The sequence below is a fragment of the Athene noctua genome, chromosome 9 (assembly GCF_965140245.1).
Source record: "Athene noctua chromosome 9, bAthNoc1.hap1.1, whole genome shotgun sequence".
Classification (NCBI taxonomy): domain Eukaryota; kingdom Metazoa; phylum Chordata; class Aves; order Strigiformes; family Strigidae; genus Athene; species Athene noctua.
This window is the reverse complement of record NC_134045.1, coordinates 26,351,701-26,365,239: the sequence shown is the minus strand read 5'-3', so window position 1 is coordinate 26,365,239 and position 13,539 is coordinate 26,351,701. Positions and strand designations below refer to the sequence as shown.

At 68.1% G+C, this 13,539-nt stretch overlaps 3 protein-coding genes across 3 annotated transcripts; 2 read left to right on the top strand and 1 right to left on the bottom strand.

Annotated features, from left to right (window-relative positions):
• Positions 1–18: 18 nt before the first annotated feature.
• Positions 19–4,897, top strand: CHMP1A (charged multivesicular body protein 1A). The gene is made up of 7 exons (XM_074913222.1): positions 19–90; positions 276–295; positions 737–814; positions 1,163–1,309; positions 1,619–1,747; positions 2,191–2,378; positions 3,061–4,897. Exons 1-7 carry the CDS (start codon positions 84–86, stop codon positions 3,080–3,082), a joined length of 591 nt encoding a protein of 196 aa, XP_074769323.1. The 5' UTR covers positions 19–83; the 3' UTR covers positions 3,083–4,897.
• An 824-nt stretch (positions 4,898–5,721) lies between these two features.
• DPEP1 (dipeptidase 1) lies at positions 5,722–9,591 on the bottom strand. Its single transcript, XM_074913261.1, has 11 exons — positions 9,083–9,591; positions 8,505–8,642; positions 7,530–7,662; positions 7,308–7,440; positions 7,057–7,207; positions 6,881–6,950; positions 6,558–6,734; positions 6,396–6,480; positions 6,230–6,305; positions 5,973–6,108; positions 5,722–5,888 (listed from the first exon to the last, which is right to left on the bottom strand). The coding sequence occupies exons 2-11, from the start codon at positions 8,621–8,623 to the stop codon at positions 5,724–5,726; spliced, it is 1,245 nt and encodes a 414-aa protein (XP_074769362.1). The 5' UTR covers positions 8,624–8,642; positions 9,083–9,591; the 3' UTR covers positions 5,722–5,723.
• Positions 9,592–9,791: 200 nt separating this feature from the next.
• LOC141963698 (sulfotransferase 2B1-like) lies at positions 9,792–11,722 on the top strand. Its single transcript, XM_074913272.1, has 6 exons — positions 9,792–10,083; positions 10,428–10,636; positions 10,804–10,930; positions 11,010–11,104; positions 11,179–11,359; positions 11,459–11,722. The coding sequence occupies exons 1-6, from the start codon at positions 9,807–9,809 to the stop codon at positions 11,572–11,574; spliced, it is 1,005 nt and encodes a 334-aa protein (XP_074769373.1). The 5' UTR covers positions 9,792–9,806; the 3' UTR covers positions 11,575–11,722.
• Positions 11,723–13,539: the final 1,817 nt, after the last annotated feature.

Here is a 13,539-nt window from a genome sequence, read left to right as displayed (position 1 = left end):
CCGCCAGGCGTCGCTCTCGCGAGAGTCGGCGCGCGCACCCCGGAAGCGGTGAAGGTGGAACCCGGAAGTGGCGGTGGGGCAGGATGGACGGTGAGGGCGGGCGTGAAGGGGCTTTGGGGGCGGGGGGGGACCGGGGACCGGGGACCGGCGATCGGGAGCGGGGAGCGGGAGCGGGAGCGGGAACCGGGAGCGGGAGCGGGATCTATGCCCGGTCCCCAGCCCCGGTGTTATCCCCGGTGCGCCGTCCCTGAGGCCGTGCTCTCCTTCCTTTCCAGACACGCTCTTCCAGCTGAAGGTGAGGGGTAGCGGCGGGCCCGCCGCCTCTTCTCCGTCACGTACCGCCGGCCCTGGAGGACCGGTGACGGCGCCGCCCCCCCGGGACGGGGCCTGGGGGTCGTTCCCCCCGCTGACTCGCGTCTCGTCGGGGCTTCTTCTGCTGCGGTCCCGTAACAGAAGGAAGCCCCGGCCTTCCGGGAGGCGCCGGGGCGCCGCGGGAGCCCCGCCGATGCCGGCGGCTGCGGGAAGAGGGAGCCCTTTAGCTGGGTTTGTCCACCGGGTCCGCCGTTCCCGGGGTATTTACCGACACTTCCCTTCTGGAAAAAGGAGAAAACGGGTTTCCCGGTGTGTTCTGGGAGCCTCCGGTCCGGCCTTGCTGGGTGTGGGGGGCAGCTGGGGCTTGGGGGTCCCAGGTTCTGCGTTGCCACATCCTGGCGCTAACCCGTTGCTCTCTCTGCAGTTCACGGCCAAGCAGCTGGAGAAGCTCGCGAAAAAAGCCGAGAAAGACTCCAAAACTGAGCAAGCCAAAGTCAAAAAGGTGGGTGGGAACTCGTTCTGCGCGCGGAGCTGCCGGGCCTGCGCTGCCAGGCCTCGGCACGGTGCCGGGTGCCACCAAGGGACCAGGGAGAGGGGCAGTTCCCTGCCCCCGGCCTCGCTGCACGCCCCGGCTCGGCCTCCTGCGGGTTTTGTGTCTCACCCTCAGCCCTCGGATCCGCTGCGTGGGTGCGGGGTGTCCCTGCAGCACCCACAAGGATATAATTCCCGTTCCAGGGCGTGCTCAGCCCTTGGAGTGTCACAGGAAACCCCCCAGGCAGAAGCAGAGCGCGTTGATTTGTAAACCTGTGGTGGGTTTTTTGGTGCAAGCAGTTGCCTTTTGCACTTGCAGGCCCTTCAGCAGAAGAATGTGGAGTGCGCTCGTGTCTATGCAGAGAACGCCATCCGCAAGAAGAACGAGGGCCTCAACTGGCTCCGCATGTCCTCCCGCGTGGATGCGGTGGCCTCCAAGGTCCAGACGGCCGTGACAATGAAGGGGGTAAGAGCCTCTGGGCGGGCATGGGGCTCTGAGACGGGTCTGTGCCCCGCAGAGACCTGGTGGCTTTTTCCCACTCACTGCCTCAAACCACCTTGGATTTCCTTGTCCCAAAAAGGGTCCCGCCAGGCCTCGGCCTTAGCTCAGACCCTCTCAGTCAGGTTCAGCCTCTGAAGAGCCCATCTGGGACGGCCTCGCAGCGGGGTGGCTTCATCAGAGCCGCCAGCTCCTCTCTCACTGATCGGGGTTTTACCCTCAGCAGCGAGGTACCTCGCTTTTGGGGAGCATCCGCAAAGCAATCTCCTCTTGCAGGTGACAAAAAACATGGCCCAGGTGACAAAGGCCTTGGACAAGGCTCTGAGCTCTATGGACCTGCAGAAGGTGTCTGCGGTGATGGATAAATTCGAGCAGCAGGTTCAGAATTTGGATGTTCATACGTCGGTGAGTGCCTCTGAGAGGTGTGGGAGGGCTGGGACCTGCTGGGTTGGGGAGGGTGGGCTGGTCACACGCTGCCTCTCGGCTCCCAGCTGTAACCTGGGGACTCCAGTCCCCAGTGTGAGACCCCCCAGGCCATTCGTGCAGTTTTGCTCTCTGAGTTTGAGGGATGTCTGAGACGTTGGGGCTCTGCTGTCCGATGAGGAAGGGGTTTCCTGTGCGAGGAGGTGGATGGGGAGAGGAGGGAGGGTGGCTGCGTTGGACCCAGACAACACTCAGGGGGCATCTGTGGCAGACCCAGACCTTGTGCCCCGCCACAGACTTGAGGCTGTTGGGGCTGGGAGTGATGTGGGATCTGCAGCTGGTTCTTCAGAGGGAAAAAAATTCAAGCTGGGCTGGGCTGGGTGGGTTTGCCCGTGGGGCAGGGTGACAGACTGTCTCTCCTGCAGGTCATGGAGGACTCCATGAGCTCCGCCACCACGCTGACCACGCCGCAGGAGCAAGTGGACAGCCTCATCGTCCAGATCGCCGAGGAGAACGGCCTGGAGATCCTGGACCAGCTCAACCAGCTCCCCGAGGGGGCTTCGGCAGTGGGGGAGAGCTCGGTCCGCACCCAGGAAGACCAGCTGTCGCGGAGGTTTGTCCTCTCCCGCGTCCTTTGCCTCGCGTCGAGGCAGTTTGAATCCTTCCCAGGGATCCCTCGCCCATCCGAAGGGGGGGGTTACCCGCCGCGCCTGGCCGTGGGGGCTGTGGGAGGGGGTGGCTTTTGGCGCCCGGCAGCGAGCTGTCATCGACGAGAGGTGCGGAAGAGTCTCTCCCTGCTCTCTGCTCGCCCTCACGCAGCTGCCGCCGCTCTGGGAGCGCTTGGCACTGACCCTCAGCAGCTCCAGGAACAGGCTGTTTCCCTGAAACCGCTCCAGGAGGAGCTGATAAGCTTCCTCTCCCCGGTCCCTCCCCGCTGCTCCCCACGCAGCCGCCACCGGGGTCCATCTGGGGACAGTCCCCGGGCTGTGACGTGCTGCCCCGGGAGCTGGGGAAGGGCCCTGGCAGAGGGACCAGGGGGGCTGCGGTGCTGAGGCACCCAGGAAAGAAGCCAGGAACCCCTTCTCCGCGGCGCCTGGCCCGCGTTGGTGACAGACGCCCCGAGTTCACCCCAGGCGGCCGCGTGCTCCAGGGCCGGATTCCTCACGCCTCTGCCGCCAGGAGGGAGGTTTCTGGGGCACAAACGCTCCCTGCCTGCGCTGCCTGATGTGTCCTTGCGAGTCATGGCCGTTTCCTTCCGCTCTCACGTCGGTTCCCTCTCATCCTCTCCCTTCCAGGTTGGCCGCCCTGCGGAATTAAGGTCTCCCGTCGCCCTGCGGACTGCTGCCCCGCACCGGTGGTACGGCGGGGGGGCGGAGGGCCCGGGACCCCTTCCCCCTGCTACATCCTCGCTCTGACCCAGCGGCCGGGCGGAGTCGGCCGTCCCCTCCCGCAGCACCGCGGCCCCGGCCCTGCCTGCCTGTGTTTAGACTCTTCTTTTGGGCTATGTCGGTGATGACTTTTTTTCCCCAGAGCAGGCAGCGGTGCTGGCAGGAGGTTCCGGGCAGAGGCGGCCTCTCTCTGGGCTTAGGAACGCTTTGCTGGTTCTGATTTCAGAATGCAAATGTTTTTCATTTGAGGGTTGCTGCTGGTTTCTGACAGCGTCCCGCTCCTGATTTAACACTAAAAGGATCCTTCTGGAGGTGGGTTGTGGGGTCTTCTGGGGCGCCGTTCGCCCGACTCTCCTCCGTGTGGAGCACGTTTCTGTTGTTACTGTTTTAGGCTGAGTCTCTGAGCTGGGGGCTGCGTTTTCCTGGGGGGATCTGTTGAGGAGGAGCAGGGAGGTCCCCGTGGGGCTGCCTTCCTTTCACAGCGGCTCGGGAAGGGTTGTTCTTCCCAGCTGTGGTGTTCCTGGGAAGGTCGGTGCCTTGCAGGAGGGGGAGGTTGCACCGTGGTGGCATCTCTCCCCTTGCAGTGACCTTCCCGAGCCGTAGCCGGGTGCCCCGTTTGCAAACTTCACCTTCCCAGTCACTCCTCGTCCTGCCAGGCTAAACCTCCCTGGAGCTCGGTACCACAAAGTGACCTTTGAAACGCTCATCCCGCCCCGTGCCAGCGTCTAAATCCGCACGTGCCCCATCTCCAGCCGCTCTGGAAATGCTTATCCAGGCCCTGACCGCCCCCGTGGGCCCGTCCTCGCCCTGTGGCCAGCAGCCGGGAGCGGATCACAGCTGTGGTGGCCACAACCTCGTCCCCAGATGTCACCCGCGCTGGATGGGTGTGACGCTAAATGCTAAACCACCCCGAGAGCCCCTGGATATCTGCTGCCCTTTCCCCTCGGCTGTGCCCTCGCTGCCCGCGCAGAGCGTGGGAACTGGGTGAGCACCAGCCGCTTCCCGCATCCCCTCTCGCTGCTCGCGGGGGAAACGTGGCTGCACGTCCCTCAGAGCTGAAATTTTCTGTGCCCTTCCTCCTCCGTGACTTGGTGGGTTGGCAGGAAGCTCGCCAGGAAGGAAACACCGTTTCCTTTCTGGCTTTTGAGGTGAGGAACCCTCGCCGGGTAGCTGTCCTGCTGCGGTGGGAATTCATCGCTTTGGAAGGGAATTTGGAGGCACACGCAGCTGCTGCTTTGGGGAGGGGAAAGGGGGAGGCAGCTCCCTCCCCCTCCCAGTGCTGGCTGGTGGCCCCGGGTGGCTGTGCCCCCACCCCGGGCACCCAGCCGGCCTGCGTGGCCGTGGGGCCCCTGCCCCAGCGCTCAGAGCACAAACACTTCTCGCTGGTTTATTATTTTTTCTCTGAGTTCGGTGGCCTTGGCAGCGTGTGTCTAGTGACCGAGAGCCTTCCTCCCCGAGGCGTGCCGCAGAGGAGGCGCGGGGCGGTGGTGGAGGAGGAGGAGGTGGCTTTGGGCTGCGAAGTCGCTTGTGCCACGAGTGCCCTGCGTGGGTGTCACCCGTGGGGCTGGGGGCCAGGACGTGCCCTGTGGCCCAGGGAGCCCCTGCCCCTGGAAACGCTCCTTCTCTGTGTCATGTTTCTCTGTGGTTTTGTGTTCTTTTCTTTTTTAAAAAAGCTTGTCTCAGTTGCCTTTTTCTCCTTCTCCAGCCCCTGTTAATTACCTTCTGCTACTTCAAATAAACAATCCCCCAACATCCAGTGTGCTGTCCGGGGGCTCAGAGGCCGAGGGGGGGTCTGTGGTCCCCTCTGCCTGCGGCATAGCGTGATGGCCCTGCCCCGGCCCCTTCCTGGGCTTCTACAGGAGGTGAGGAGGAGGAAGGGACTTGTCCTGCAGCCTCTCTGCCTGTGGCCCAGGGGAAGGGAAGCAGGGCTGTGGCTCCCTACTGCTGGGCTCACCGCCTCCGGGGCTGGTGGCCAGGGCTGCTGTGGTGGCCATCCTGGCATGGCAGACGGGGCGCTGTGCCTCTGCCAATTTGCGTGTGCGGCAGGAAGATGGCTCCTCTCCTTCTCCTGCCTGTTTTCCCCCTGCCCAAAGCCGCCTCCGCTCCCAAGACAGACTGTTCCCAAATGTGAGAGGAAATTGCTAAGAAGATAATTGAGTAGCCAATTAATTAGCTAATGATTAATTGTAGGCATCCTGCGGAGGCAGTCCTACAACCACCCTGGCTGGCTGGTGCAGCGATGTGTCACTCCCGGTGCCGTGGCAGCTTCCAGGGGCCCTGGGCTGGGCGCCCACCGGGCTCCCACGCCTCTGCCCCGCCGGGGTGGCCGGTGATACGCTGGGGTGGCCAGTGACTTGCTGTGGTGGCTCATCGCCTCCTGCCAGGAGCGGGGCAGAGGGGCTGGGGCTGGCGGGCCCCGCGGGTCCCGGCGCGGATGCACGCTGCCGGCAGTGCTCGAAGTGCGGCTTTATTTTGCTCTCAGGGCTGGAGCACGGGCGGGAAGGGGCAGCAGGATTGGGCCCAGCCCAGTAGCCACCGAGCCAGCCACCGGCATCCTGCCGGGCAGGGTGCTAGGAGAGCAGGGAGCGGAGCAGGGCCAACGCCAGGGCTGCTGGTGCGAGCCGGGCCGTGCTGGCACCGTCGCTGTAGCCGTGGCTGGTCCTGCACGTCCCCTCCAGCTCCTCGAAGGCGATGGGGGTCTCGCGGGGGGCCGTGCCTTGCAGGCGCCTCTTCACCTACGATGGGGACAGGGTGGGCTCCCGCAGCGAGGAGCAGCCCCCGTGGCCCCCCCGCCGTGTCCTCCCTGGTGCCCCGCTCACCTCCTCCACCTTTCCGAAGACGTGGAGCAGGTTCTCGGCCAGGGCCGCCTTCACCTCCGCCTCCGTCCAGTTCCTCGCCAGCAGCTCGGCCACCAGCGCGGGGTATGTGGAGACGTCCTCCAGGCCGGTGGGGAGCCTGTGCCACCCCGCAGCTCGCAGCCGAGCCCGGCGGCACCCACCTACCCCCTCCCCAGCCACCCCCGTGACCGGGGACACGCCGCCCCATCCCACCATCCCGCGCCCACCACCCGCTTTACCCTGGGACCCCGTCGTAGTCCCCGCCGAAGCCGACGGACTGGGCACTGGCCACCTTCTTCACGTGGTCCATGTGGTCTGAGGGGGGGGTTCGGGGTGAGCAGGGTGGCAGCGGGGGGACACTGCACCACCCACCCACCCCCCAACCCACCCAGGCACCCGCCTCACTTGCGACATCGGCCAGCGTGGCCTTGTCCCCGCACGTCACGTAGGCGCTGTAGAAGTTGACCATTACCAGGCTGCCCGTGGAGGCCTGGGGGAGAGACAACCCTGAGCCCTGTGGCCCCCCCCGCCTCTGCTGTTCCCCCCGCACCCTGCCCCGGCGCTCACCACCATCTTCAGCACGTCATCAGGCACGTTGCGGCGGTGTGGGCAGAGGCTGAAGGCAGACGAGTGGCTGAAGATGACGGGGGCTTTGGAGAGGCTCAACACCATCTTCATCGTCTCCACTGAGACGTGGGCCAGGTCCACGATCATGCCCAGGCGGTTCATCTCCTCCAGCACGGCCTGCGGGGACGGGGTGGCTGAGGGGTGCCCAAGGGGCTGTGGTAGCCCCACAGAGGGGGTCACTGTGCCCCCCAGGCACCCGCTGCTGGGCTTAATAATCCAGAATGGGGCTAGCGGGTGCCGGTGCCGCGGCCGTCCCCGCTCACCTTCCCGAAGAGCGAGAGGCCGTGGTGCAGGGCCGGCTCGTCCCCTGTGTCCACCAGCCAGTTGTCAGCCCTGCGGAGCGGGTTGAGCATCAAGGCCACGTCCTCCTGCTCAGCCCCACGAGCTGTCCCCCCGTCACCCCATCCTCGTGTCCCCCCCCCCATCTGGGGACTGCTACCAGGGGGTGTTGCAGCTGTGGGTGAGGGTCATGTAGCGGACGCCCAGGCGGTAGAAGGTGCGGAGGACGCCCAGGCTGCTGTCGATGGAGTGGCCGCCCTCCACCCCGATGAGGCTGGCTACCTTCTTGCTCTGGAACGCTTGCCGGATGCCTGCGGGAGGGTGAGGCAGGGGGGAAGGCATCAACTGGGACGACCACCGGGGCACCTGCATCCCCCGGGACGCCCCCGCCACGGCCCCGCGCCTGCTCACCGGCGCTGTCGACGACGCAGGCGAAGGTCTCGGGGTAGAGCTCGCACATGCGATGCACCACGTCGATCTGCTCCAGCGTGCGCTTCACCGCGTCCTTGTTCTGCGTGTCGCAGGGCACGTACGCCGACCAGAACTGCCCACCACGGCGCTGGGTGAGCTCCGGGAGCCCCGGCTCCTCGCCCCCCCTCCCCGGTGACCCCCGCCCCGGGTTTGCCGTCCCACCTGCCCGCCCACGTGCCCGCGGCGCAGCTTGGGGATGTTGGTGTGAGTGTCGTTCAGCAGCGTGAGGTTGGCTTCGGGCACCCGCAGCTGGTTGTTGAACCTCCTGAGGAGCTGCCAGGGCAGGTCGTTGTGCCTGGGCACGGGGGAGAGAGCTGGGGGTGAGGGGCTGGCTGTCCTCCTGGCTGGCTGTCTGTCTGTCCGCCTGCCCGGCTGTCCAGCCGGCCCCTTGGCTGCCCATCTCCCTGCCTGGCTGCCCACTCGGCCATTGTTCCACTCGTCCGTCTGTCCATCCAGCATCCACCCACCGGTCCCTCTGCTCATCCAGCTGTGCCCTCTGCCAAGAGCCACCCCAGCAGCTCCAGCCGGGAGCAGGGCAGGGGGGACACACAGGTCACCCCCAGGGGACAGCCCCATGTGGGACCCCTTTGCCAGCCAATACAGAGGCTGGAGACCCTTGCGTGCAGCCCTCCGCGGGATCCAGCCTGGCATCCTTCCCCCGGGGATGTCACCGTCACCACTGCGGGGACGTCACTGCCACGGGGACGTCACCACCACGGGGCATCCTGCACCCAGCTGTAGTTCTGGGGAAGCGTGGGGGCCCAGACGCTCGGGCCAGCTTCCACTTTTCCCCTCCTGCGTCACGGCCCCCACATCCCCCGCTTGCCCCCGCCCTGCACCCGCTTCCAGGGACCGCGCCGGCCTGGTGCCGCCGGGGAGCTCCGCTGAGGGCCTGAACCTCCCGAGCGTCCCGGCACAAGACCAGGGACTTCCCCCGGCGCAGCCTGGCCCCCGGCTTCCCGGCACCCTCCCGGGCTGCACCACCGGGGATCCCCTGGGCTGCACGGCCCGGTACGGGGATCCCCTGCCGTGGCCGTCCCCGATGGGGTTTTCTAGCCGGGGTTTCTCCGGGTGCCGAGAGCCACGGCTCTGCTGGGGCGGCCGGACACGCCGCGGGGCCAAGCAACCTTTGCTCACCCATCGATGACCGGCGTGGTCGTCATGATGCGCTCGGCCTCCTCCCGGTGACTCTGCCCGGCGCAGGGCAGGAGCAGGCGCAGCGCCAGCGCCAGCACCAACGTGCTCCCACCCGGCATCTTCGCCCGCTCGGTGCCACTGGGGGATGAGCCGGGGTGACCTGCCGCCGCCAGCCTGCCGCGCCCTGGCTCACCCTCTGTCCCCTCCCGCCGTAAATAAATAACCAGGAACCGCAGCCGTAACCCCACCCTGCGTGCCCTGCGCCCCAGCCCTGGCAGCGCCCGGGCACAGCGGGCAGCGGGGCTGCAGCCCCCCCCCCAGCCCGGCCCCGGGGTGGCAGGGCCGTGCCGGGGCCTCTCTGCATAGCTGCGGTGACATTCCCGGCCCCTCTAATGCAGCCCAGATTTTCTGGGCTGGGAAAGTGCCAGTCTCTTCCCTGCTTCAGCCTCTCCAGTGCTGGCACCCGCCGGCACCCCCAGCCCAGTGTTGGCACCCCCAGACCAGCGCCGGCACCCCCGGCTGGGTGCTGGCACCCCCATTTCCAACGGGCAGGGCCTGGCACCCCGTCCCTTGCTCACCCTGGCCTCGGAACACTCCGGCAGCTGCTGTCTGCAACGGCTGTGAAATATGTTTTCCGGCTTGCGTGCCGGCAGCGGGGCTGGGATGGGCTCCGGCCATCCCAGAGCCACCCCCTGACATGGCGTCGAGGAGCAGCCGAGTGCCAGCGTGCCCTGCGGCTCGGTGCTGAGCCCCTCCCGACGCAGAGGGGCCGGGGGGGTGGCACAGCCCTGGCGTGGGGCTGCCGGTGATGTGCCGGGCTCCCCCCGCCCCACGGTCCTGCTGCAGCGTCGTCAGGGGGGAAACTGAGGCACCCGTCGGTGCTGCGGCCCAGTGCCCGCGGTGGGGACGCCCCAGTTGGCTCCTGCGAGGGGGCTGGTGGTGGCCAGGGGTGGCTGCGGTGTCACGCACGGCAAGAGGCACCGCGGAGCTGCTGGGAATGGCTCGGAGCCACGTGTGGAAGAAAACCCCCGCTCCCCATCGCGGGGTGCGCCGGGACGGGAATCCCTCCCTGGTCCGGCAGGGCCGCGGGGCGCGGCGGGGGGCCGACACCCCCGGGTCACCGCGGGCTGCTGCGGCCGGCGAGGCTCCCCGGCACCCTCCTCGCTGCGGGGCAAGGGGGGTGCCCTGACCTCCCCCCCCGGCTCTCCCGGCTGTGGCGGAGGGTCTGGCCGTGCGGGACCCCCGTCCCACCCCGGGGCCGCCCCGCAGCCCCCCGGCCCCGCCGGCAGCGCTCTCCCGGCGATGGCCCCAGCGCGCTTGGATCCCCGGCCCCCTGGCAGGAATGTGCCGGGGGGGCCCTGCCTCCCCCCGCCGGGACGGCTTCCTCTTCTGCAGCTATTTAAGGCCGGTCCCGGGCGCGTCCCCCGCAGCAGCCGGGCCATGGAGCGGATGGAGGTGACCGAGACCTTCGCCGGCATCTCCCTGCCCGGCCACCTCCACACCCAGGAGTCCCTCGGCTTCGCCGCCACCTTCCCCTTCCGCCCCAGCGACGTGCTCATCGCCACCTACCCCAAATCGGGTGAGGGCCGGGGGCCGGGGGGCGGCGGGAGGGGACGAGGGACGGGGAGCCAGGCTGGGGAAGGGTTGGGGACCCCCAGGCTGGGCTGGGGGGGGCCACGGGCAGGCTCTTGCCGGCAGCACCGCGAGCTGCCTGCGTGGCTGCGATGTGGCCGGGCCTGGGGGGGTCAGCCCCTCCCTGGGTAGGGCCCCCCCCGGCCCCCACATCCCGTGCAGCGCAGGGACCCCCCAGCCATCAGCTCCCACCTCCCCAAAACCCTGCTCTGCCGCCCCCCACCCATTCCCCGCCCCAGCCCCAGGCTGGGGTGACGGGGGGGGCTCTGGGCATGACGGCCGCCTCCCCAGGCACCACCTGGATGCAGGAGATCCTGACGCTGCTGTTCAGCCGCGGGGACGCGGTGCCGGCCAAGACCATCCCCAACTGGGAGCGGGCGCCCTGGCTGGAGCAGATCTACTTCAGGGACGCGCTGCCGGCCGTGGCCGCCCCCCGCCTCATCACCACCCACCTGCCCGCCCGCGTCCTGGCCCCCGCCCTGCAGCAGAGCAAGGCCAAGGTGAAGCCGGGGCGGGGGGGGGAAACGTCGGGATGGTCTGGGGGGGTCCCTGCAGGGACATCCCGTGCCCGCGGGGCTTCCCGCAGCCGGGGGGATTGCTGAGGCTGTCTGAGTGGAATCCCCCCGCCCCGGCTGCGGGCGCTGACACCGTGTCCCCCCCCCTCCAGGTGATCTACGTGGCAAGGAACCCCAAAGATGTCGCCGTCTCCTTCTACCACTTCCACCGCCTGGCCAAGTTCCTGCCCGACCCCGGCTCCTTCGACACCTTCCTCACGTGGTTCCTCGAGGGCACCGGTAAGGGCTGGTGGGGGTGTCCCCATGGTGCTGGGACTCAGCCGCAGGGGCCCCCCCATCACCTCCCGCCTCCCCCCAGTGCATTACGGCTCCTGGTTTGACCACGTCAAGGGTTGGCTGGGCCAGCGGCAGCTCCTGGACATCATCTACGTCACCTACGAGGAGCTGCACCAGGTGAGCCCCGGCGTGGCCCCGTCCCCGTCCCCGCCGGCCGCCCCGGGGCTGACCACCGTGTGTCCCCCCCCCAGGATCTGCGGGGCACGGCGCAGCGGCTCAGCACCTTCCTGGGCTGCCCGCTGGGACCGGAGACGCTGGGGGCTCTGGAGCAGCACTGCAGCTTCGCCGCCATGCGGGACAACGCCATGGCCAACTACTCCCTCATCCCCCCCGAGATCATGGACCACAGCCAGGGCTGCTTCATGAGGAAAGGTGAGGAGGGGGGGCCGGGGGTGTCTGTGTGTGTGTGGGACGCAACAGGGGGGGCCCCGTCCCCGGCTGCAGCCTCCCCCCGTCCCCTCCGTCCCGCAGGCGTGGTGGGGGACTGGCGCGACCACTTCTCCCCCCTGCAAAACGCCCTCTTCGACCGCCGCTACCGGGAGGAGATGGGCGACTCGGAGCTGCCCGTGCGCTGGCCCATGGCCTGAGGGGCCGGGGGGGGGCCACCGGCTGCATGACCCCCCCCTCGGGGACACTTCAGCCATCCCCGTAGCCGTCCTTCCTCGGGGGCGAAGGGCGAGTGGCCGTGACACCCCCCTTCCCCCCTGCGGAAATAAATATTTATTGCTGTTTCCAGCCGGGCAGCGCGTTCCCACAGCGCCGGCGTGATCGGGGGCCGCGCTGGGGTGGGGACCCATGTCCGTCCGTCCCCCCCCGGGGACCGTATCTGCGGTGGGGGGTGATGGCCGGGTGGGCGGCTCAGGGGGCCGTGGGGGGGGTGCCAGCCCCCGCGGTGGGGTCACGGCACGGCTTGACGGTGCCGGTGTTTGCCGACGGAGCCCGTGGCACCCACATGTCCTCCCAGGGCACCCGCCCACCCCTAGGGCCCCCCCCAACCCTGGGTCCCCCCCACCCTGGGGTCCCCTGCCCCAGTGTGTCCTCTGCAACCCCTTCCAGATACCCGATGCCCCCCCATCCTGCCCCACTGCACCCCTCATGATGCCCCCAGCATGCCGTCCTACCCCAGTGCACCCCCCAACATCTCCTGCACCCCAATACCCCCCATCCTGTCCCAGTGCACCCCGCAACACCCCCTGAACCCCAATACCCCCCATCGTGTCCCAGTGCACCCCGCAAAACCCCCTGAACCCCAATACCTCCCATCCTGTCCCAGTGCACCCCCCAACACCCCCTGAACCCCAATACCTCCCATCCTGTCCCAGTGCACCCCCTAATGCCCCCTGCACCCCGATGCTCCCCAACCTACCCCGGTGCACCCCTCATGATGCCCCCAGCACCCCGTCCTGCCCCAGTGCACCCCAATACCCCAGAAGCTTGTGCCCACCCCACCCCCCTCAGCACCCTGGGGTGCCCCAGGCAGGCAGCACCCCCCCATCTCCGCACCCCCGTCCTGTCGCGCCGTACCAAGCCGCTCGGGAAGCTCAGACACCGTCAATAATTAACCTCTGGCTTAATTAACCAGCACTCAACGGGTCAGCACGGCTGATCCCTCGCCAGGGACTGGCTGAGCCGGGGACAAATGGCGAGACCCTCCCTGGGGACTTTGGCCCAGTGGCACCAGCACCCTGCCCACCCTGCCCGCCCTGCCCACCCTGCCAGCCGTGCTCACCCTGCCCACCCTGCCCCCGCTCCCCATCCCGGCTGCACCCGCCGACAGGACCCGGCCCCACGGATGGGGGTGCCAGGGCAGACCCTGCCCGCGCCACGGGCCCGACTGTCGCCGCAGCCTCGTCAGGCGCCAGGTTTCTATGGCGACGTCTATTATCCTGCTTTCTAGGAGATGAATCAGGAGCTATAAATACGCGGGTTGATCGGGGCGGCGCGGGCTGCGAGCGGGAGCACCGGCAGCGGGCAGCGCCGACGGGGCACGAGGGCTCAGCGTGGCGGGGACGGGGCACGGGGGAGCGGCTGCCCGGATGGGGACCGCGGTGACAGCCACAGCCCAGAGCCCAGCTCGGTGGCACCCCGGTGGCAGGCTGTTGGGTGGCCCAGGGGCAGTCCCCGGGGTGGCCTTGGGTCATCCCCCCACCCTTGTGGATGTCACCACCCCAGGAGCATCTGCCAGCACCGGGACGGTGACACACAGAGCATAAAGGACACGGGGCACATGGGACAGGGTGGATGACACTCGGCACGGGGCAGGGGGCAACGGGCACACGGCAAACACAGCCGGCTCTCAGCACGGCAAACAGCATGGTGAGGGTGTGCTGCACGCGCCTGTGCACGGCACAGCACATGGCACACGGCGGGTGGCACGTGACCCAGAGCATGGCACGTGGCACGTGATCCAGAACACAGCACATGGCACGTGGCACGTGACCCAAAACATGGCATGTGGCATGCAGCACATGGCACATGGCACATGACTCAGAACATGGCACGTGGCACACAGCACACAGCATGTGACCCAGAACATGACACATGACCCAGAA

Coding starts and splice junctions, on each gene's coding strand:
- LOC141963698 (XM_074913272.1), top strand. CDS start 9,807: ATGGCCCCAGCGCGCTTGGATCCCCGGCCCCCTGGCAGGAATGTGCCG. Junction 10,637..10,803: donor TGCAGCAGAGCAAGGCCAAG/GTGAAGCCGGGG, acceptor CCCCCCCTCCAG/GTGATCTACGTGGCAAGGAA. Junction 11,360..11,458: donor GGGCTGCTTCATGAGGAAAG/GTGAGGAGGGGG, acceptor TCCGTCCCGCAG/GCGTGGTGGGGGACTGGCGC.
- DPEP1 (XM_074913261.1), bottom strand. CDS start 8,623: ATGCCGGGTGGGAGCACGTTGGTGCTGGCGCTGGCGCTGCGCCTGCTC. Junction 7,441..7,529: donor GCGGGCACGTGGGCGGGCAG/GTGGGACGGCAA, acceptor CGTGGTGGGCAG/TTCTGGTCGGCGTACGTGCC. Junction 6,481..6,557: donor ATGACGTGCTGAAGATGGTG/GTGAGCGCCGGG, acceptor TCTCTCCCCCAG/GCCTCCACGGGCAGCCTGGT.
- CHMP1A (XM_074913222.1), top strand. Junction 815..1,162: donor AGCAAGCCAAAGTCAAAAAG/GTGGGTGGGAAC, acceptor TTGCACTTGCAG/GCCCTTCAGCAGAAGAATGT. Junction 1,748..2,190: donor ATTTGGATGTTCATACGTCG/GTGAGTGCCTCT, acceptor TCTCTCCTGCAG/GTCATGGAGGACTCCATGAG.